Here is a 24,196-nt window from a genome sequence, read left to right as displayed (position 1 = left end):
TGGCCAAGTTGCTGAAGATTTCATCACACTTGTGATCCTCCAGCCTCAGCCTTTCAGTCTTTTCAGACCTGCTCCACTGTGCCTGGCTGATTTTTTGTTAAGCACTTACTATGTGAGAAGAAGTTTAAATTAGAATCTTTGCCATAGAAAACAATATATTATCATTATTTTAACATAAGTGAAGTGTTCTCATGCTCTTCCTCTTGATAACTGAATAACGATTTCCCTTCTTTACTGCTTTCTCAGAACACAGTATATTCCTGGGCTTATGAATGAGAACTTGGATGAGAAAAAAGCCACTTGCATTATGTCCATTGACAACACATTAACAATATTCCCTTTCCTTTCAAAATCATTCAGAGAATCTAAAGAGAAAATAATTAGAGGATAGAAAATTTATTGAAAAAATTACTTAGTATCAACTCTTTAAAATAAAATTTCTTTTAAAAATGTTATTAGTGCATTTATAGCTATATAGAATAGTGGAGTTCATTTTGACATGTTCATAAATATGTATAACATAGTTTGTTTCATTCCAGTCCCCCATTACATCCCTTTTTCCTCCACTTCTCCCTCCCCTGACCCTCTTCCTCTACTTTATTGCTCTTATATTTATTTATTTATTTAAATTGGTGCAATATTGTTATATATAAAAGTTGAATATATTACGATACATTCATACATGCACATAGAATAATTTGATTGATAAAATCAAATTTCCTTAAAAATTACTTATTCTCTTCCTTCCTCCCTCTTTCTTCATACTTCAACCTCCAGTCCAATTTTTTCCCTGTCCATTTTCCTAAACTTATTTACCCACATTCACCTCCTTTCCTTCATCTGATTCTATTGATTTAGTTTCATTGTTTTCAATATAGTTGGGAGCACACAGACATTTTCCACCCTAACTTTCATGGAAAAATATGTGTCCCTTTAATGTCTAAGTCCTAGGCTCTCACTAATCACTGTCTTGAGCTCCAGCTTCACCAACACCTCCAACTGAAATTCTTGAAAACTGAACTGATGATCATCTTCCTCTAACTACTATATAAGCCTGCTTTTTATCGTGTGTTCTCCATGATTTTTGATGTACTAAAAGGTCTACCCATGTCAGTCTTTGTGGGAGTCTCAGAGCATTTTCCTTTCTACCTGTTCTAAGACTTTGCTTAAGATATTCATTCCCTCTGCCTCATGGGTCTGTTTTCTTGTGCCCTTCCATCAAAGTCCTACTGAATCTTCAGACACAGTTCAGATCTCCGCTCCTTCTTACGACCTTCCAAGACTAAATGGCTTCCATCTGTATATAGCAGAGGTCTTTGTCACTAGTAAGCCCTTAGTAAAAATTTATTAAGTTATATTCACACAGGAGCTTGTAAACTGTAGGGAACTCACTGCCTGTGGGAGTGAGACAGGCTGAAAATAGATTAAAATAGGAGAACTGCACAAGAAGTTGATACCAGAGCAAATAGCCAGAGCTTCTTCCTCCTTCATATGCACCTCTTCATATGTGCCTCTCTCTCTCTCTCTCTCTTTCTTCTCTTTCTAACTTTGTTTTGTGATTCTACAATTGGGCAACATTTTACCCCATAAAATAGATTTAAGTGTTCCTCTAATCACTATCAGTGTGCATATGCATGTTTAACAGTCAGGGTGTTCAGCAATTGGAATATGTATACTTGGGTGCATTTCTGGGAGTGAACTTAGCAGTGAGTACTGGTGTCTGTATGACTGCCTATGTTTGGGTCCCTTCAATCCTGGTTCAAATCCTTATTACAGGTTTCTGTTTTTAAATGATTCTTGGATTAAATATGATATGGAATTGAATAGGCACTTTTGGAGATTAGTTCTGAGCATATAATTTATTTTCCTCTAGGATATTGCTAAGGAAATTACTGTATTTAAATTTAAGGAATTAATAGTAGGGTTAACCCACAAGACACCTTTGAACACATCAGGAAAAGATACCTTTTCCTAAAGATACTTTACTTTCATTTGTCAGAAAATTGTCAAAACATATTTATTTTGTTAGAACTAGGCACTTGATTGTTAGAAAATTGTTAGAATAAATGCATACATCTGTGACGTCTGTGATATGAAAACTTTCCCCATGGATGTGGTTCTTCTTATAGTATGCAACCTGCAAAACTTTATGTGGTGCTCCTGCCCTGCAAACTATTCTAGAAAGGGTAGAAGTTTTTTATCTCATATTTTTAAAATTTTAGTTGTCAATGCACCTTTATTTTATTATGTGGTGCTGAGAATTGAACCCAGTGCTTCACACATGCTAGGCAAGTGCTCTACTATTGAGCCACAACCCCAGCCCCTTTATCTCATTTAAGAAAACAAATTTTCCTTCTCATTTGAAATAAGATAGCTGTTAGGGATCTCTGCAGTCTGAAAAAAGACTCTGCATTCTCTTTCCTGACCAGGCCATTTTCCAGCTCAGGGTGCTAATCTGACCAGAGACTCTGGTGAAACAAGTTAAGGCTTTTCTTGTAATTAGTGGAAAGCTATTTTGGATACAACTTGGACTACTAAAGGAACATCAAAGCTTAGCTGTTGCTTCTCAGTCCTTCCGAAAAAGGGAAAGCCTGGAGTAGTCCTACTGACACCTACCTCCAAATTCAAGTGACAGCTATAAGAGAAATTTGACACCAAGGTAATGACTCAAGAGCTTTTCAATTAAAATGAAGAGAATACCATAAATAGATTAAATTTTGATTAACAGTTAAGATTAGTAAAAAGGGTACCAAATGGTACCTAGTTACTTGTTTGAACCTAGTCTTTATATATTAGACTTAAATATAATATTATTTAGTTTGGTTATGCTTGAATACTTTAATAAATTAAATACACTATAATAAATTAAATAGATTTTAATAAATTAAATAGATTATAATAAATTTGCATTTTGCTATTGTTAAGAACTGATTAGATAACTGTTTTTTATCAAAATTAACTATGATTGAAGGCTAGTGACTTAAGACCACATGATCAATACAGAGTTGCTTCAAGTGCATAAATTGTTCCTGTGAGAGAGAGAAAAATCTACTGTTATTTGGGAAGGTCTGAGACAGCCCTGTCAACCATTACCTACTGGTTAGGCACCTGAATTGCTAAGTCCATTTTTGACAGATAAATATATTAAAATTCACCTGCATATTTAAACATAGGAAGAATTGACAGCAAATATCTTGGCACATGTACAGATGATACTAAGACAAGCTGGCATTTGTTTGTTTCTTATTTTTGAAATAAGTTTTTAAAATCTAATTTCTCTGATAAATGTCTGAGGTGATGGATAAGTCAAATACCCTGATCTGATCCTTATACGCATTGTACACATGTATTAAATTATCAAACTATATTGCATAAATATGTATAATTATCATGAGTCACTTAAGATGAAAGAACAAAATCTATTTTTCATCAGCCTTTATAATATTCTTCTATGTTAGTTACACCAGCATTTATTGAGTGGCAAGCAGTATGCTAGGCCCTAAGGGTCTTCTTGTTCTTACAATCTAATGGGATACCTGATCTGGTGATTTCAGTATATGGTAAATAAGCAGCAGAGGTTTACATAAGGTACTCCAGGAGCCCAGAGGAAGGGGGATGCAGCCTAGATGGGATACCAGTGAAAGCTTTCAGGAGGAGACTGCTGATCTGAGTCTCCGGCAAATTATTGGCTTCATTTCAGAGACACAAAAGCTAAGTCATGGAAAGATTAAGCAAGTTACTCCATATTGGATGATGATCTAAAGTGGAATCAAGTTAGACCAAAGAGAAGTGACTCCCAATCTAAGAAAGAGTCCAAACTCTTGAACTTCTGGCTACAAGTTACCATGGAACAAGGGTTTATTTGAGAAAGTTCCATACTGATGTGCTTCACAGACACATGCATTAGAATACTGGAAAAATGCAGGCATAACCCAAGCTTGCAGCCTTCTAGGACAGCTAATTAACACCTATACCACAATCCTGGCAACCTTTAGTTCTTCATTTTGTGGTTGCAGCAGCTTGCTACAGGAAGATGTATTGCATAAAAATGAGGCATCGGCTCAAACTTCCTCAGATACCAACTTTAAGAGGGCTGAGTCATTCAAATCATTCCCTAAAGTCCTTCAACCACCCAGAGCAGCAAAACAAAAGTACTGCTAATTAAATGTGTAATTAGGGTTTATTATAACTAGCACATATTAGTTTTAGGTCTCATTCATCACTGCTTTGAGATGGCTTTGTTCTGTTTTTATTTGTTCTTAATCGTCCTATTTTATACACATTTAATTTTGTAAGATACTTCATGTTCTTTCTGGATTCAGGCAGAGTGTAAATCCTAAATAAATAATAAACAATACATTCAATTTGTGTACAATTGGCTCTTTTATGTGTTCCATGTACAGTTTATGGTGTACTGGGGCCACTTAGAAAATCAATGTGTATGGTACATTTTTGCCCATTTTATAGGACTTGGAACAATTTTGCTGCCTTAAATGTTTTCAGAAGCTTAAGAGTTATAGTTTAGCTTTTACTGGGTATTTTTAGTTATATCTACAGTTTACTACGTGTGGTGTCCTTGCTCAGGAACACAATTGCCAATAATAATGTTCCTACAAGCAAAGACAGTGCTAAGACAACCCACTTTATGAGATAGTTTTAACACTCTGGGGTCGGGGGAGGGGAAAGAAAATCTCAGGAAAGACCATATTTCCAAGACAATACTATCTAATTTCTGGAATATTATAGGTCACTTTTTAAATTCTGACTTGCTTCTCTTCCCTGTCCAATTTGCTTCCACATCACTAACTTCCTTGATAAGGAGCCAATAATAAATAGGTTGTGCAAACTCACTCTCTTATTAGCCTAAAATAATAATTGGGGTGGTAGTTCAGTGACAAACCCATTTTAGCATGGAAAATGACTAATGAAACACAACTTGTTTTATATTAATGTGACTTGTTTTATGTTAAATATTGGGTTTTCTTTCATGATTTCATTGAGGAAAACATAAGATTATATTACTAGGGGCTAGGGATGTGTCTCAGTGGTAAAGCACTTTCCTAGCATGTGTGAGGCACTGGGTTCGATTCTCAGCACTACATAAAAGTGAATAAATAAATTAAAGATATATAAAAAAGAAACCTTAAAAAATAAAAATTAAAAAGATTCTATTACTAAAATGGTTTAAAAAAATTGGACTAGCTCTTTACCAAGGCCCTTTCCAGAACATTCTATGGTTCTATACTACTGAGGATAAAAGGTTTCATTGAATTCCAATCATGGTTTATTATTTTGACTATGGAAAGCACTGGGATATAAAATTTAAAAAAATAATGGAGAAAGTAGACCAGATTTCCAAAAGTGGAATGTGGGTCAAAGAAGGCCTGAAAAAGTGGAAAAAGAACACTAGATGATATAATTAATTTCTCCCATTTTTAGCTTTTATAGGTAAAATTGGCATACAAAGAAACTGAGAGATTATTTTAAAATTATATGTCCCATCTGCCCACCCTGCATTTCAGCCCTCTTCTACTAATCTATCGTCCTCTGATGGTTGTATGTCATCACATGATACCCAAAATTTTGCCAGTTGTCTTCAAAGTTTCAGTAGTATTTACCCCATAAAATTTGTTTTCCACAGTATTTCAATCTAAACCCTATGATCCAACCAAAGTAGTCATTTAAATAACTTCACACTCCAGAGCTTCATTCTTCGGCCCCCAAGTCTGGCCTCTCCTGCCCAATTCAGCCATAACTTGCTGCTACTAATACTTTTTATGACACCGATTAAATAAAATACTGATTTTTCTCTATAGGTGTAAGGAGGTTGTGTCATTCTCACTTATCCCAAATAAACTCTTCATTTCCCCCCCTAAGCTTCTTACAGCAAAGTGAATCTAGTATCAGGAAATCCCTCATAGCTGAAACTGATACATCCTTGAAAATTTGTTAAATAGTGAATTTTGGAAACTGGGAATCTTTATTCCACTATTTAAGTTTGAAAAACAATAATGCAATCCTATTCCATCTAAAATCCCAAACCAATTTCACCCAAACATTCTCAAATACCCATGCAACAATCCTCCAAATATGCATCATATTAAATAGCATTTAAACCATTAATTGTTTAATTATTAAAAACTTAAAGAACTAATTATCAGATTTATTTGCATGAAGTTCATTATTTTTATTTTATTATATTGAATGCAAAGAACCACCACCCCTGCCTGCAAACTTTTAGTCTAGAAATGTCTATCTTTGTTTTCCATCATTGGAAGAAAAAATGTAGGAATTCTTTAAAAGTTTAGTGCTGATGAGGGATGCTAGAAAGGCAAAGTAAGGCTTTTCAAGGAACTTCTAGAAAGAGGACTTGCTAGTGAGAAGCAATATAAGAAACTCATGAAGAAAGCCACTGAGTGCTTTTATCCCATGTGAAACCAAAGTGAATTCACTCTACACCCACCCCCAAAAGCCTGGAGATCTTATCACCAAGTTGAGTAAATTTAAGCAGAGGAGACAATAGCAATGTCATAGTTATCATTTTAATTAGTCTTGAAAGTCAAGCTGAGTATTTTGTTAGAGGTGAAGGAGAGAAAGGAGAATGATATCCAAAATTTGGGGTAAGAAAAAGGTTTTACTCAAGCCTGTCAGGAGTGAAATTGTAACAGTATACATTAGTTGAGGTTAGAGTGAAAAGCACAAATTTGTTAATTTTTTGAAAGCAAGGATCTTGTTTTGTAGCTTCATTGACTTTCCTCTTTACTGTTTATGCTTACCTGTTTTAATAAAGCAAGATCACATTTTCCTTTATACTGCAAGGAACATGTACAGTAACATACATAAACCATGAAACAGCATGTGAAAGGTACATAATAAATGTAAGTGACACTAATCAAAGGAAATTAATAATTAAGATCATTATAAAATAGGGCTCAGAGACTACTGTTAGGGTTCACAGACTGGTGCTCTGAAACTGAATGAAGCCTGCTCAGGACTCAACTGACGGAGCCCAGAGCTAATGAAAATTTTCCTGGAGTTTCAGTTTTCTCTATTCATAGCCAAGCCAAAAATTTTGCTCAGCAGGTACCTTTCATATCTTGCCTCAAAGCTGCAAAATCCCAGAAGAGAAAAGGTAGAGACATTAGTTGCAGGAGAATGCAAATGAATGAACACCCAGGATTAGGAATATCGTTAGGACCCCCACTGCTATTCCTGGAGGCAGGGTCCAGGCTCAGTTCCCAGGCCAACTGTCTCTTGTTTCAGAAGAATTCTGCAAATTTCTGGGCCAGGGGAGCATCATGCCTCTCTCAGAATCCCACAGTATTGATTAGGAGCCTCCAGTCCCTGGCTCTTTGCTTGAGGGAAATGAGGTGGGAATCCCTGTCCTCAGGGGCCAATATCTCTTTTACAGGCTCTTTAAAGCAAGAGGCTTAAACAGTAAATGCCTATAATGCTTTGAAAGATAAAAATCTCTAAGTGCTACAGATGGTTGAAGATTCCGATCTTAATAATGCATTACACTTGCCTTTTAAATTACCGATTCAACCTTGGTTGGATTGTATACAGTTTATTAACTCTCAATGAGAGCTGGATGGATTGAATATTCTATCTCCTTATAATTTGTCAATAATGTCCTCACACTTAAGGATTTCCCTTATCAGTCCAAAGTACCCAGCTGAGCATGAAACTGTGTATTAGAAATACAGTCACCAATGGTATTTTTGCTTATGGTTAAAAGTGACCCAAGAGGTCAGGTGTAGTGATGTACACCTGTAATCCTAGTGGCTCAGGAGGCTGAGGCAGAAAGATTGCAAGTTCAAAGCCAGCCTCCACAACTTAGCAAGGCCCTCAGCAACTTAGGAGCACCCTGACTCAAAATTTAAAAACAAGAGGGGGGCACTGGGAATGTGGCTCAGTGGGAGTGCCTCTGGGTTAAATCCCTGATAATTCCCCAAGAAAAAGTGACCCAAGAGTGTCTCAGAAATTTACATTTTCCTTTTGGGAATTTAACAGTGGAAAGATGGTGGATTTTGTTCTGGATCTGCTTCTCCAAGGCCAACTCAAAAGCTACCTGGACAAATGAAATCTGGATATCCGAGAAAGCACAGTAAGTGAAAATGAAATCAAACTGCTATTTTATATGGGAATATCCACAACAATTGTGTTTTCACAGAGTGTATTATTACCTTGTTTCTTTGCACATCAAATACATGTCTACACAGTTACATTTTAAACACATGTTTATCGATCAGATTGTAACAGTGGTCCATGTCACCTTTGGAATATAGCTCTGAGACTTATTTCTAAAAGGGATATGTTTTCCTTTTCCTCTTCTCCCTCTCCCCGCCCTAACCTGGGGCAGAGAACAAGACTACCTTGAGTTAGTTACTGTGCTCCACAGGAAGGAGATGTCTGCCAGAGGATCTAGGAAGTGAGTATCTCCCAAATTAACAAGTGAATCCTGACACACCATCAGGGTGCCCTGGGACCCCTGTCAGGGCACACCTGGAATGTGCCTTTGAAGAGCTCCTTTAAAGTCCCCCTGTTCCTCTTTATGGGCAGAATCATAGCCTCTAGGACAGGAGTTCCAGGTGTTCCTCCCTTGCTAGCAAAGCAATGAAACAACTCTTTCCTTTTTCTCAAAACCATTCCCTCATTATTAAATTGGCATTAATTGGCATTGGGGACAAGGACTGAGCTTTCCGTTACAAATTGTCACCCCAGATGGGACCCAAGAGCAACCCCCACTCTGGCTTTCTTGGGTAGGCTTGGTACTCCAAGCAATGCCACTTCCATGCTGAGGATGTAAGGCATGCGTATTGATGGCGGACTACTGGAAAGTTAGGAGATGGGTGAGTGTGCCTGGCGTTGAACCAGAGGAGCTATTCCTGTAAGTAAAGGGAGGGACTGAGGGACTCCCAGCAGCTGCCAAAGCCCCCTTTGCTTCGGGGAACTCCTGCCTTCCTTCCCTGCACTATAAGGACTGCTCCACCTTGGTCTACTTTGAGAAAAAGGAAACTTAATGATTTAAAGTCCCGACACCTTCGCAAATTGGTACACTCCCCCAGTGTGCACCCTGAGATCCTTGATTCTACACTTCTGGTTCCTCTTTGTGGGATCGTCTGGTCCCCTCATGGGCACCGCTTGTGCAGAAGTCACGGTTAAGTGGGAGTTGGGAACTTGTGGACATTTTCCCCTATCTGGCCTGTTTTAAAGGTTCCTGTCTTTCCACCATGGTTTGGGGATCCTCTCTGTTTGTCTGTCTTTATTTGTTTTTCTTTTTTTTTTGTATCCGTTTCCATCTCTTTAAGACATGAGCAATACTGTGTTGATCCTATAGATTGTTTCTTGCAAAAGATCTTGGCTGAATGGTCCACATATAGATATAAGCCTGTGTAAGAAAAAGATGATGTTTTACTGTTACAATCTGGTCTTTGAATGTTTTTCTGAATTATTGTACAATCTTGCAGTTGGGAATTGGTCTGTTAGAAATAAAATAGTGAAAGATTCTGTATGTACAGGCATGTAGGCAATTACATAATAAAGAGTCTTAGCAGTCAAAAATTAAGTTGGATGCCAAAAGGTGCTGCCTCTAATGTGTGAGTACAGCAGTACACCAACAAAGGATTGAAAAAATTGATTTTTTTAATCCTTTCAACCCAGTACTGACAGTCTGAGTACCACTTTTCAGCCTGGCCCCAGGCAACTGCAATTCATCTTGCTGTGGGTCAGGAACACCAGTCTTTGGATAAAGAAAAAAAATCCCAAGAAAGCTGCCTGCTGTATAGTGAAATGGGCAAAGAGGACCTTGTCTCTACCTTGCTTTCCAGCCACTCTTTGCCCATGGGAATAAAATTGAATTTTGAGAACAGGGTTCAGTCCCCTGTTTGGTCTCCCTTCTGGAGACAAATGAAATCTATGTGGGCTGTAGGCCTCACTGATTTTCTTTCTGGGTTCTTGCCTCATGGATTCAAAGAATAAAATTCATGGATGGTCACAGAAGACAAAAATAAAAGAAATAAAATTAGACTTGAATGAGAGGAAAAAAGATGAAACTCCCCATGATGTGAGGGGGAAACTGGTGGAAAGCTTTTCCACTTGAGTATACTAGTTCAGGTTCTTAGGCTTCTGGATAAAGGTGTTGATCAGATTTCATGCTGAAGAGACATTAAAAGTATTGGGGCTAATTGTTGGAATCTATGCTGTACAGATGTTGGGAAGATACCAAGGTTGTTAGCTTGGCCCATTACTTTCTATTTGGCTGTGTGCTTTTAGTCCTTAAGTCTGAATTTTTTGTAACCTCCATTTGGGTCCACCCCCATTTCCATTTTCCCAGTCACTCTGCGACAAAGGAGTGGACTGAAATGCTTAACCTCACAGGGCTGCCTTCACATTTGAAAAAGCTTTATCTGGGATTCATTACACTCACTGTCTAACTAGCCTATCTTAATGGGGGTGGAAAATGAAATCTGCCAGTCACACGGAATGGGGAAATGGGTTACAGTACTATTAAATTATAATGTGGGAGACAAAATAGTCTCCCCTTTTAAGATCTGATGGGATGCAGGCAGTCCTGCCTGTTGCCCACATAACTAAAATATGAGGACATCCCCAAGTCCCCATGAATACAAGCACCTGTGTCTTGGCCCTGCTGATTTCTGTAGGGAGAGGTCCCTAACGATCTCTGTATGGTCAACGTGGCCTTCATTATACAGAGTGCCCTAGACACATAGGTATATAAAGAGAGACTCTCTGGGTACAATTGATAGTGGGGAACTCACTTAAAGGTGATGGCATTATGATGATGATAAGGGAGACTGATCAAAGAACAATAGCCTATATTCCAACCCTTTGAGTGCAAACTGCCAGGAAACAAGATTTAAGGCACAGTTTTTTAAATATGCCAGACTGTCTGATCTCTATCCTGGGATAACATTTGTTGTGTAAATTAAATGTACAAATAACATGCTCACCCAAAAAGTAACAACTTGATTTGCAAGTGCCTTCCAGGAAAAGAAAACCTGTTCTGCTGGAGGTCTCCTGGAAGTAAGTAAAGCCTTTAGTCAAAGGGACCCTGAAAAAAAAGTGATCACCGTTATCTTAACCAAGATTTTGTTTTAGAGGAAAATAACTTGTCCCAGGGTGGGGGCTGGGGAGAATAACCCCTTAAGAAAGAGGCATTCATTATCTTCTGAACAGTTGTTTAAAATGTGAGTTGAGTCAGCTTTGCCAGATATCCTACTCTGCCTGTTTAAAAACAAAAATCCAAAAAAACAAAACAAAAAAACCCTCACACTGATGAGTACCAATTAGAGCAACACTTGAAAACTATAAAATATTAAAGTGTGATGTCCATTGCTTTTAGGATTTTTTTTGTCAGAGAAACAGATGACTTAAGATCTTGACCAGGCTTGATGTTCATGAATAATCTTAATATATGTGAATAGAGATATGTTTGAGCCTTATTTAAATGTTCTATAAAAGTTTATAAAATGAAAGTTCATATAGGTTTAACCAATAAGTGCTATCTTTTATACATTGCGTCTGGCATAAAAGGGTCATAATGCCATTTTGAAAAACCAGCTTATAGCTATCTGCTTTAACTAAGCCTAGTTCTGATCATTAACACTGTTGCCTAAATGTATAAGAGATTTAAAGCTATCCTTGATTTTTTTCTAGTCCTGCTGAACTCTGCAAGCCTGTAAATTATCTGTGGATTCTGAATTCTACTGTGAAAATTAAAACTAGTTAATATAAGGTAATGTATGATGCTGTGTAATGGTGATGCTAACTATTAATTCCTTGTATATTAAGTATGCTCATGTTTTTCTAGTACACAAGTTTTAAAATATAAAGCTTAGAAGAGCACTTTACCAAGCTGGCATTCTCCAAACTAAAGTTATCTAAAATGGTAATTTTAAACTTATAGAAATAATAATTTTAATTGGAGATATATTTATATCATTTAATGTTCTATAACTGGACCTGTTATCAATAAGATGTATATAAAATTTTATGTTACTTTTTACACTGGGGTAGAAATTTAAATGTGTTTTTAACAGATAATGAGAGTGTGATCTGTATAAAGGTGGATATTGTAAAACATGAAAACATTTTGCCACTTTCCCTACAAAAAAAGGGTTAAAAACTCTCTCAGATTTTCTTTGATTCATGTTTCAGGTGTAATGTTGTATTGTTATTTGTGAACAGCACCACCTTACCTGAGATAAAGCTCTGCCTCCCATCTTAGTCTATGTTAGAATGGATCCAAAATAGGCTAGACTTCAGTTCATTTAAGTTGTGTTCAAAAGACTGATTTTTGTTGTAAAGATTACTGTGATCTCAAAATAAACAGGAAATATAACTAAGTAAGGTTTGGGGTTATAAAAATTATGTTTCTTGGATCATAGCAATTATAAACACTAAATATGTCTTTGCTGCTCTTAATTTCATTTTATATTTTCCTTGTAAACTTTAACTGTTATCTGTTAGTGCCTTATAGAAATGTAACTTCTAATACAACAATCTGAGTTAATTTGAGATATAGGCCATCATCTACAGAAGACAGACAGAATGTAAGGCAAACTTCCAGTACTAATACTAACCCCAATAAAATAGAATTGATAAATAACTGTAAAGTTATAAACATTAAAGTTAAAACTCAGTATTCTTAATTTAAGACTGGTGAAACTGATCTGCTTTGTGTTTAAAATGAAAAACGTGGATTCCAAAGTCGAGGAAGTAAAAGGACCAAGGAAAAAGCAGCCAGCATTATGACCCTTACCCTCTAAGGTCAGCCAGGTTCAAGAGAACAACAGGACTCCTGTCTGGGTCCTGCAACTCTGGTGAGTCACCCGATCTGCTAATCAGGGAGATTGAGTGGACCCTAGAGAACAGGAAGGCAACCAGTGTACATTCTGCAAAGAGGAGGGTCACAGGAGACAGAAGTCTCAGAAATTTACATTTTCCTTTTGGGAATTTAACAGTGGAAAGATGGTGGATTTTGTTCTGGATCTGCTTCTCCAAGGCCAACTCAAAAGCTACCTGGACAAATGAAATCTGGATATCCGAGAAAGCACAGTAAGTGAAAATGAAATCAAACTGCTATTTTATATGGGAATATCCACAACAATTGTGTTTTCACAGAGTGTATTATTACCTTGTTTCTTTGCACATCAAATACATGTCTACACAGTTACATTTTAAACACATGTTTATCGATCAGATTGTAACAGTGGTCTATGTCACCTTTGGAATATAGCTCTGAGACTTATTTCTAAAAGGGACATGTTTTCCTTTTCCTCTTCTTCCTCTTCCTTCCCTAACCTGGGGCAGAGAACAAGAGTTAGTTATCTGTGCTCCACAGGAAGGAGATGAATCTAGGAAGTGAGTATCTCCCAAATTAACAAGTGAATCCTGACACACCATCAGGGTGCCCTGGGACCCCTGTCAGGGCACACCTGGAATGTGCCTTTGAAGAGCTCCTTTAAAGTCCCCCTGTTCCTCTTTATGGGCAGAATCATAGCCTCTAGGACAGGAGTTCCAGGTGTTCCTCCCTTGCTAGCAAAGCAATGAAACAACTCTTTCCTTTTTCTCAAAACCATTCCCTCATTATTAAATTGGCATTAATTGGCATTGGGGACAAGGACTGAGCTTTTGGTTACACGATCATATAGTAGTTTGACTAAATAAACATTAAAGTATAATTTATGTGTTTCCTAAAAACAATATAGAACAATGAATATGATCTAATAATTAAGTTTGTGGTTGGGGGAGATGACTGGAGCAGGGGGAAGGCTGAGACACAGTTCTATATTCCCTGACATCTTACCATATAGTCTAAAAGAATGTGTTCAGAGAAAATAAGTGGATAAATATATCAAGATATTAACAGTGATTATCTCTCAGTGGTTGGGTGGTAGAAGATTTTTATTTACTTTTTCAAAATTTCCTTGATTTTCTACATTCTCTGAAATTAGCACAACTTCTTTTATTATACTGGATTTTTGAGAAAAGATATGTTGAGAGAACTGGATGTTAACATTGAATATTTCAGCAAAGCATCTGATAAAACAAATAATCACCATCGGTTTCTTTGTTTTTGTAATTGAGTCTCTCATCTATCAGTTTTGCTTGAAGTAAATCTCAATTATGCAATTCTGTTTACCATGAACTCTGGTGCTTTGCACAATGCTAAGTACAAAGAAGATATAGCAAATACTCAATTTAGTTTTTTGTGTGTGTTTGTGTGTGTGTGTGTGTGTGTGTGTATACCCACGTGTGTGTCTGTGATACTGGAGATTGTGCCCAGGGACTCTCTACCAGTGAGCTACCTCCCCAGGCCTTTTAAATTTTTTTTCTTCTGGAGTAGGTTCTCACTGTTGCCCAGGCTCACCTTGAACTTTGAATCCTCCTGCCTCAGATTCTGGGGTATCTGGGAGTAGAGGTGTATGCTACCATCCTGCTCAATTTATTTTATTTTATTTTTGGTACCAGGGTGCCTAACCACTGAGCAACATCTCCATCCTTTTTTGTATATGATTTAAGACAGGGTCTCACTAAATTGCTGAGACTGACTTTGAACTCATGATCCTCCTGCCTCAGCCCCCTGAGCTCCTGGGATTATATGCATGCATCAATTTAATTTTTTAAGAAATAAATGAATTTAAAAATGTGGAAAACATTGAGTCTTATTCTCTGCCTATAAATATGACTTGCAGATCTTATGCATTTGTGAAAACCAAGTTTTTTACCACCCTATAAGAATGTTAATTGAAGCCAGCACATCTTGTGACAACCACTGTAAGATAGTATATCACCCCCTTGACAGAATTGGCTAAGGGTTCTTGCCTGCTAGATAAAGGCATGTATCTCATGGAGAGTTAATAGCAAGAGTCACTGTTTTAGAGTTTACTATTCACTCTGTAATATTAGAAGTAGTATTAGAAGAAACAATGATGCAGCTAATCCCAAAATCATTTGTTTGGTTTGGGAAAGAGGTCTATGGCTTTTTCCCAACAGGTTTGCCTTCCCAATTCTTTTTTCTTTGGACAGGCTTTGCCTTACTGAGTGCTTACCCTGCCTACTTATGAGAAAGGTAACTGGAAATGGGCTAAGGCAGAGGGAAGCCAACCTGGGATTATATATGCCTCTCCCTTTAGCCTTCCATGCTCAAATTGAAATTCACTGGCACCATTTAAGAGGGATATTTATTACCTTTTCTTTGTATAATAATTCTGAGTCTGTGGAGGGACTGGGTCAAGAGGATGCTTTTTTTAGAAGATAGTTTTTTTCCCCTCTCTTTGTTTTGAAAAACCTCCTTAGAGCAATAAAGTTCAACAGTGTTATGGCCAACTTGACTTGGGGTAAGAGGGTCCCAATTATATTAAAATCTTTTTTTCTTCTGGGTGTAGACAGAAATAAGACCATTGATTTTAATGAAGTTTAAGGTATTCCCTGTTGGGATAGAAGGATGTTTATTAAAAAAATTTGGGGGGGGTAAGAATCTTTGCTTTAGATAGGGTTGAGTGAACACCTATTTTTAGGTTTGGAGAATTTCCATTAAAAATAGGTTTGTGAAGAGGTGCTACAAAGGTCACCAGTATTAGTGAAGTTGGGGAACTTTCCCTAGGAGTATTTTTCTTTTTCTTTTTTTAAAAATAAATAATTTATTTGGAAGATATTAAATTGAGGATATCTCTCCTTGAAAATATTTCTTTTTATTTACTTTAAAAAATAAACAGTGAAGATTGGAAGATAAAAAAAATTCCCTCCAGTTGGGTGAATCCCTGCCCCCCGACCTTGAGGAAGCTATAGAAGGAGGTTTTGTGGTGTTTCCTCCTTATTGTGGGGTGGGGTGGGTTGATTATTAGAAATAATATGCATTGTCTTCAAGAAGGTGTGGGTGCATCTTTTCTGCGAATTTCTTCCTTTTAATTTTTAAGGAAGTATCTCCTCATTTATTTATATTTGCAGTTCTGGGGATGGAACGAAGGACCTCCCACATGTGAGCTGTACCACTGAGCCCAACCCCCAACCCTCTTTATTTTCTTGTTTCTGTCTTTACTTCCCTCCTTCCCCATCTCCTTCACTACACACTCTGCTCTTCTCCCCCTCACCCATCTTTCTGTCCCTCTCGCCTCTTCGTTGTCTTTCCCTGTTTCATCTTCTCTCCCCTTCTCTCCCCATCTACTTCCTTCTGTTCTCTCCCTCTCTCCTTCCACCTCTCTCTCCCTTCCTTTCTCTCTCCACTCCCTCCTCACCTCCTCTCTTTGTCTCTCTCTCCCACCCTCTTCTTCCTTTCTTCATCTCTATCCTTCCCTCACTCACTCATTTTGTTTTCAGAAAAATATTCCAGGAGCCAAGCACAGTGGCACATGCCTGTAATCCCAGCAGCTCAGGAGCCTGAGGCAGGAGAATGGCAAGTTCAAAGCCAGCCTCAGCAACTTAGTGAGGTGCTAAGCTATTCAGTGAGACCCTGTCTCTAAATAAAATACAAAATAGGGCTGGGGATGTGGCTCAGTGGTCGAATGCCCTGAGCTCAATTCCCATTGGGGTAAATGACCCCCCCCCCCAAAAAAGAAAAATATTACAGGAATTTGGTGAGTTTCCCTTAAAAAGGGAAATTTTAAAACCCTATTCACATTCTTCCTCCCCCCCCCTCTAATTCTAAATGTATTTACCTATTTTGAGGAAAAATAAGGGAAGGGAGTTTTGTTGAGGCTGGGGATGCTTTTCCTTAAGTGTATGTTCTTGGCTTTGTTTCCATTTCTCTCCTACGTTTTCTATTTCTCTTCCAATTTTAAAAATAATCCTATATTAAGGATAAAGCTTTTGGGTTTGTGTGAATTTGGGTCAGCTCTAATTAAAAGGATTTTCTTTATTTGCTCTTCTTTAAAAATTCACATTTATTTACATTGTGTTTTGGCAGAAAAGTTCATGGATGTTTGTGAGGCTAAAGCACTTCTCTTCAAGAGGATTTTGTTTTTATTTTATTAATAATATCCCCTCCACCAACACATACCCCTTTCCATTATTAATTTTCTTTTGTATCTTAAAACACTGTACTTTGAGAATAAGGCTCATGTGCTTTGGTCATATGGGAGTTGTATTTCTTTTGTTCCTTTATTCCCTTTTTTGGAGTTAAGAATTCAGGATATTTGGTAAGATCAGGGACCCTGTATTTTAATTTTTAATTAAAATGCATCTATAGGGACACAATAAGTACATTTCATTGGCGAATGATTTTGAGAGTATCTGCCCTTAAATAGATTTCCTTTTTAAATTGTTTTACTTCAAAATATTAAAAATTGGGGCAGGTGAGAACAATGGTTATCTTCTTTGTTGAGGTTGGAGGCACTGTCCTTATGAGGATCTCTTTCTTTTATTTTCCTTTTTACATTCTTTTTTCAATCTCTTTGAGGAAATATAATAGATTCATTATCTTGAGGTTAGGGGATAGACTTGTTTACTTATCTTTTATTTTATGCAGTTCACATGCCATAAAATTCATCATTTTAATGTGTACAATTCTGTGGGTTGTAGTGTATTCACAAAGTTGTGCAACCATCAGTGTTATCTAATTCTAGAATATTTTAATATCCCAATGGAAGACTTGCACCCCTTAGCCATCACCCACTCTTCCACTTCCATACCTTCCTAGTCCCTGGGAACCAATCATCTCCTTTCTATCTCTAAGGATTTGCTTGTTTTTGACATCTCGTTGAATTGGAAGAAATAATGTTAGGAAACTTTGATGATGTTGGTGGGCCTCCTTGTTAGAAGAATTATTTTTGTCCCTATAATTTTCACGAGGAATTAGGCATAGGCTGTGCAGTGCAAATAAAGTTTGCCAATTTCATGAATTTTTGAAGATTAGAAATACTGTTTAATATATTTATTTCTATTTTCATAATTTTTATTTGGGGGGATAGAAACTTCATTGGCTTTGTTGTGGGTGAGGAATTCTTTCCTTTAGAATTCTTTCCTTCCTTTCTTATCTTTCTTTTAATAATTTTTGGAGGAGAGATAAGTTTCATTATCTGCAGTGACTGTCCCTTTCTTTTCCTTATATAACTTCATATTTTTTTTTCTCTTTTGAGAATAAGGTTTATTTGCTTTGTAGCATCTCCCTCTAGGAATGACTGCATTCTTTCTTTTTTAATTCTTAAAACATTTTTTCCACTGAGGGATTATAGTCAGCAGGCATTGTAAAGGCTGAACACCCTATCCTTTAGGAGGATTTCTATTTATTTCATTTTCAAAAAAAGGTCTTTTTGTGGGTAATAGGTTCAAGGGCTTGTACTTCTTCTCTTTCCTTGAGAGGCTCCTGTTCTATGCTGGCCCCCTCTGGGAGCATGGGAAGTGGAACAGCAATCACTGCTTTGGAAAAAAATCAGAGCTAATGAAATGTCAGCTAAAAGACCTTGCTTAGACAAATGAGGATCTTGTGTGTCACAGAAAACCTTATATTGTATATTCCAGAAATATCCACAATACATATATTAACCATTATATCCTATTTGCTGTCAAATTTTGTCTTTGCCCTCTGCCATCCTGCTGACTTCCTCGGGGGAATAAAAGGGTTAATAATGCAGAGGAAAGCATTCTGTACACAGTAAAGTGCCATATAGCAGAATAGATTAAAGAATCCTTATTACAATGTCCCTGAATGGTTTCCTGACCTCTATGGAGTTTTACCCTTTCCTGGGAGGCACTTTGGGTATAGGCTCAACCTTTCCTTTTGGGCCACAGATCTGCAGAAGTCCAAATCATAGATTTTTTAAACACCTAAGAAGAATTCCTTGGAAAGGAAAGATCCACTGACCAAATGCCTCATTATCTTTTCTCAAACATCCTGCAGCAAATGCTCAGGAGCTCTCAAAATATACCAAATAAGTCAGATGGTATCATCAAACGCTTGTAAAGAGGGGGAAATGAACCTAAGAAGAACGAAAGTGATTTTTGTCCTGATTTCAACAGGTTAAACATCAAAATCTATATTCCAAAAACTGTTCACAGTCACTGCAGATATTCTGTTCTCTTAGGAAAAAAAATTATTACCCCTGAAACCAACAACATCATCATTAGTCTGCTGTTGCTGGAACTGCATGGGATAAGGACACTTTACAGCCATTTTTTAAAAGTTAGTAATTTGATTCTTAATTATGGTTCCAATGTCCATTCCGAAAATGGAAAGATTGACTGCATTTCATTAAGAGCTATATATTCCAGGCTATTTAAATAAGTATTTACTTCTCACTCTGAAACCAAAGAGAATGCATTTTTATTCATTCACAGCAGTAGCCTCTGTGTTGCTAGAAATGGAATTAATAGGTTTCAAACTTCAGCAACTATTTATTCATAAAAAACCGGATGGGCTGCATGGACCAGGTACTGAGAAAGGCAGTACCTACTTCTGGGAATCTCACAAATAGGCAAGATAATAAAATATTAGGATAAGAATTGACAGACATAATATAAATAAATGCTTGCTATTTTACAAGAAAACGTGTGTCCAAAATACCAGTTTTGTAGGTGAGAAATGTTCTGATCTGATTTTGGAGTAGTACTTTGTAAACATTAGAATGGATATACAGACCCCCTTCCTCCTTAAATAAAGCCACAAAAGTGTATTTCTCCCCAGATTTTCATTGACTGCTAGTATGGTATGATTACAATTTCATGGCTGGTCAAAATCCAGTGAATAAAAATATAAACTGTCCTTCTTCAAAGCATAGCAGAGGGGAGAAAAATATTATCCACTTCATATAAGCCCCCCACACCACCAAGAGAATACAGAATTGTTAAAGAACCGATTCAAACATCCTTACTTACACTTGTGGCCAACAGGAGGGAGATCATGGCTCATTTCCTGGGAATCAAAACATTTTAGAAAGGAAGGAATAGGCAGGTTTGGTTCACATACTGCATAACCCTGATAGCTATTTGGAAAGAAAACAGGAGCCCCCCTTTCTTAGTCACTGCCCACAAGCTTGGTACAGAATTCCAAACAGCAGGTCCCAAAATCCCCAAAGAAAACAGATGACAGGCTGGAAGATGTTGTATTTTTACTGCAGTACCAGTCAGTGAAATTAGATGGAAGAAGCTTGCATTTGTGTTCTAACACTTGGCTTTGTTCATTTCATCCTTTGAATTATTACACTAGCTTCATGATAATTATGTGGATTTTATTGTATGAAATTTTGTTTTTTTCCTCGATATATGTGTGTGTGTGTGTGTGTGTGTGTGTGGTTGTTTTCTCCCTCATTTTCCTCAAGGAGGCAGTGTTCAAGAACAATACCACTCCAGCTAAGATGGCAACCTGTTTACCTTGAATGTTAAGATGCAAGCCAGCTGGTTGCAGTTGCTACTTGATTGAAGAGGATGCAGCAGAGAATAGTCCTATCACTGAAGCTCGGATATTCTCAACTGCTCAGAGAGCAATTACAGAGCAACATGGAGGGTATTGCAGAAGAGTTCTGCTCCTAGCAATCTGAGCATATAAATAGATCTTTTGCATTCTTCAAAATCCTCCAGAGTCATTGATTATTTAATCTACATGGCTGTCTTGATGGATGGTCAGGCAAAATAAAACCCCTGGGATCCTGTCTCCTTCCAGTGCTGCCAAGTGTCTGTGGGACAGTGGTCCAGCATGTGTGAATGAACAGTATGTACAGAAAGCTAACCCTTGCCTGGATCCTGGTGGTAGGGAGCATCAAAGTATCTTCTACCAGTTTGACAGGATGATTTTCATTCAGGATTGAGGAGAGAGTTGGAGGGTGGAGGTACTCTGGGCCTCCAGTCAGTCTTCCAGAGACCCAACAGTATTAGCTGGCCATCTTGGTAATTAAGTCACCATGTGTCGGTTTCTTAGTCAGGTTTCCAAAATTTGACTTAAGATGGCCACTGATCAGGTGATTCCTGCTGGTCTCCCTCCCACCAGATTCATGTAAACTCTTCCAAAGAGACAAGAACAAGCCTCAGGGTTAGGGTGACCCACCATGGCTAGGTGACCCACCCTTCCCTTTATTGAGATCTCAGCAGGGAAGGGAAGGTATCTGCGGGAAGGGGAAGGATCCACCCCCTTGTGAGAGTGGGAGTTTTGGATTAAAAAAAAGTCTGAGTCCCCTATCAACCTATTTTATTCATTTATTTTTTAAACCTCTGCACTTTTTGTCTTCTTTGAAACTTTTCACTTTAGACTTCCTATTTTTCAGTCATTTATCACTGCAGATATTTAGCAAACTCAAGCCTCCCTACCAATAACTCAGGAAGCAACCAGCACTTCCATTTCATGGTGCCAATCTCTGTTCCCGCCTCCGCCCCCGCATTTTACATTCTACAAGTGTGCGGTCCACAGCGGAAGGGTTCTGGAGCCTTGTCCTTCTGCCCTGCCAAACAGCAGGACTGACCGGCATTGTTGGTGTGTTGTTCATTTGATTGTCTCTGTGTTTTCCCAGGGTAAGCTATATTGAAGCGTACATAAGCATTACTGTGATTTTCACTGATTTGTGGAACGAAGTTTGGAGGAAAGAAAGAGTAGGGGGAGTACAGAGAAAGAAAGAAAGACAGACTCTCACTGAAAAGTAGACAGATGAGGTTTCAGGGATCCACGATAAATACCAAAAAACCTTCCTCCCTCCTCCCGTTTGGGCGGGTGCCCGAGGACCCTCGACGCATTTTTTTTACTGCCTAACTGCAACGTTTTAGAAGGCATCTCTGTAGACTGGTAGAGATGAGTGTTCCCATTCATATGCTCTCAAATCTCAACTCTTATTTTCTTGTCTCTAAACCAGGACTCCCGAACCATTCCAACTGGCCTGGTGTGGGATGCCAGTTGCGGGCTTGTGACGCGGCACATCATTGTATCACTGTTTGCGACTACCTGCTGGGAAATCCTGCAGACAGATGGAATGGTGGCTTCGACACACGCATGCTCTCCCCTTCCTCCAAGCGAACCCTGCCCTTCCCCTGCAGTGCGCGTGGGCGCCGCCCATCCCCTCATCCCCCACAAGGAGTATCAGTGCCCTGCAGCCGGCCAGGCGCCAAGCCCCTCCCTGGACCTTCGCCAGTTGCGACCCAGCCTAGGCGCCCCTCCTCAGTGGCAGGGAGGGGGCCAAGTAGGCGGCAGCTCTGCAGCTTGGGCCTCTGCGGCAGTGACCATGGCTAAGAAGTGTGTCCCACCGCCCCCATTCAATCTCATCTGCTATGTACCCAGGGCCAGCCCAAAACACTTCAGGTCCCTTGCGCTCCCTGAAGGCATCATCCCCCTCTTTTTCCAGACAGGCGCTTATTACACTCTCTCTTCTCCCTATGAGAAAAATTGCTCCGACTCCCACCCCTAATGTCACCTCCATTCCTAGCCCCCCAAAACCCACTCTTGCTTCCCACATGTTGCTTCCCGCCTCCTAATCGCTTCCCACTCCTTCGGGCTCCCCTATTCCTGCATCTTTCCGAGAATCTTGGTCAGTGGATGCCAGCCAAATGGGATGCAAGGGATACCAGGAGTCCCTTAAGCTCAATAACCATCTGACTTCGCCTTGCTTCTTTCCTCCAACCAGGGGGTCTTTTTCTTACCTTTATTCTGGACCACGTCACTGGGATTCGGGGTGACGGCAATGGCGAAGTCTTTAGATCCCTCTCTCGGGGGACCATCGGACACTGCAGTAGACATGGTGCTGGACTCGGTTTCGGACAGGACTCTGGAGCCAGCTCAGGGCAAAACTCTGGGTCCGGCTCTGGGTCAGGTTCTGGGGCCGGCTCTGGGGTCGGCTCTGTGACTGGTTCTGGAGTTGGCTCTGGGGCCAACTTTGGAGCAGGCTCTGGGACCGGCTCTGGGGCAGGTTCTGGGGTCAGCTCTGTTACCAGTTCTGGAACCGGCTCTGGGGCCGACTCTGGGGCTGGTTCTGGGGTCGCTTCAGTGTCTAGTTCTGTAGCTGGTTCTGGGGTCGCCTCGGGACAGGGACCTGGAGGAGGCTCTAGACTGGACTCTGGTGCCGGTTTCGGTGAAGGCTCGGGAAGCGGTGGAGGAGCCGGCGGCGGTGGAGCTGGCGGTGGAGGAGCCGGTGGCGGAGCCGGCGGTGGCGGCGGCCACGGCGGTGGAGGCTCTGGAGACTCCAGGAGCTGCTCTCCATCCTGAGGCAGGGCAATGCCCTGGGCCGCAGCAGCTTCGTGGTCCATGGCTGCACACCGCTTCAGGTCCAGGCAGCCTGAGCCCTTGAGCTTAGAGGGCTAAAGAGCTCTCCGGCGCCCCGCCCACTCCGGTCCGACATCCCCTTGCGGGGTGCCAAACTTTCCCCCGCCGCGCTTCATGGCTGGCTCCGCTCTGAGGTCTAACCCAGGGGCGCTCAGCGTCTCCTTGTACTGGAACACGCCCCTCGGTGTGCGCACACCTCTTCGTAAGCAGCCACGGGCCAGATGGGCGGGAAACAGAGGGGCTTGCGAACGCGGACTGGGCAGAGCGCTTGATGACCTCCTAGCGACGCGCGCTGGAGAGGAGGGGGGAGGCATAAAGGGGAGGGGGAGTGGAGCAGGCTTCGAGCGGAGGATTTGGAGCCCGGGCGCGTTTAACTCTTTAGTGTCACGAATGAAGGGAAAAAGGAAAAAAAAAAAAAAAAAAAAACAGGCGAAGTTGAGGGTCTTTGTAATCCCCCTAACCACTCAGTCGTGAGCTGCTGCTCATAGCAGCTTCCATTCTGTGACTGCTCTCTCACCTCAGCAGCAGGTGAGCCTAGCCTGGGACCAACCTCTTGCCCCATCTTCAAGCCTCGGTGGGCAAGTAATCCTTTTTATCTAACCCGGGAAAAGAAATTAACCCGTATGGGGGGTTGGTGTGTGGGTGCACGAGGGGCAGGGGAAGGGGGGTACATCTCCTCTGGATTGAAGTAAAAAAATTTCCCCCCAACCTTGCCTCAGGTTTTGCATTTCTGTGCTTTGTCAGATCCCAGCGGTTTGCCTTTGGGTACAGGGTTTGGGCTGCTTCGGGAAAGGAGTGTGATGAGGGAGGATTGGAGCCCTGGTTTCCGCAGCCTGCAGCCCCAAGAGCAAGGCGAGAGTGCCCCGGCAGCCGCAGCTGGGCTACGCGCTTGGGCGCTGAGGGTGCCCTGATCTCCGCAGCTATCAGGGCAAGTCTGGTTTGGCTTTGCTGTAGGAGATTGCCTTTTGCTTTTAGCTGGACTTTCTAAGGATCGGCAGG

The 24,196-nt window shown here is 39.9% G+C and overlaps 1 protein-coding gene across 1 annotated transcript in view; it reads right to left on the bottom strand.

Moving 5' to 3' along the window:
* Window positions 1-23,181, bottom strand: part of DGKK (diacylglycerol kinase kappa) — a gene marked incomplete at both ends in the record, with an annotated part of 146,107 nt that extends 122,926 nt beyond the window's left edge. The window contains one exon of the mRNA XM_079124533.1: window positions 22,579-23,181. Coding sequence (XP_078980659.1) covers window positions 22,579-23,181 — 603 coding nt within the window. The remainder of the gene's footprint in view (window positions 1-22,578) is intronic.
* Window positions 23,182-24,196: the final 1,015 nt, after the last annotated feature.

Source organism: Sciurus vulgaris, assembly GCF_902686455.1.
Source record: "Sciurus vulgaris genome assembly, chromosome: X".
In the NCBI taxonomy this organism is placed as follows: Eukaryota; Metazoa; Chordata; class Mammalia; order Rodentia; family Sciuridae; genus Sciurus; species Sciurus vulgaris.
This window is presented reverse-complemented; position numbering and strand designations above follow the sequence as displayed.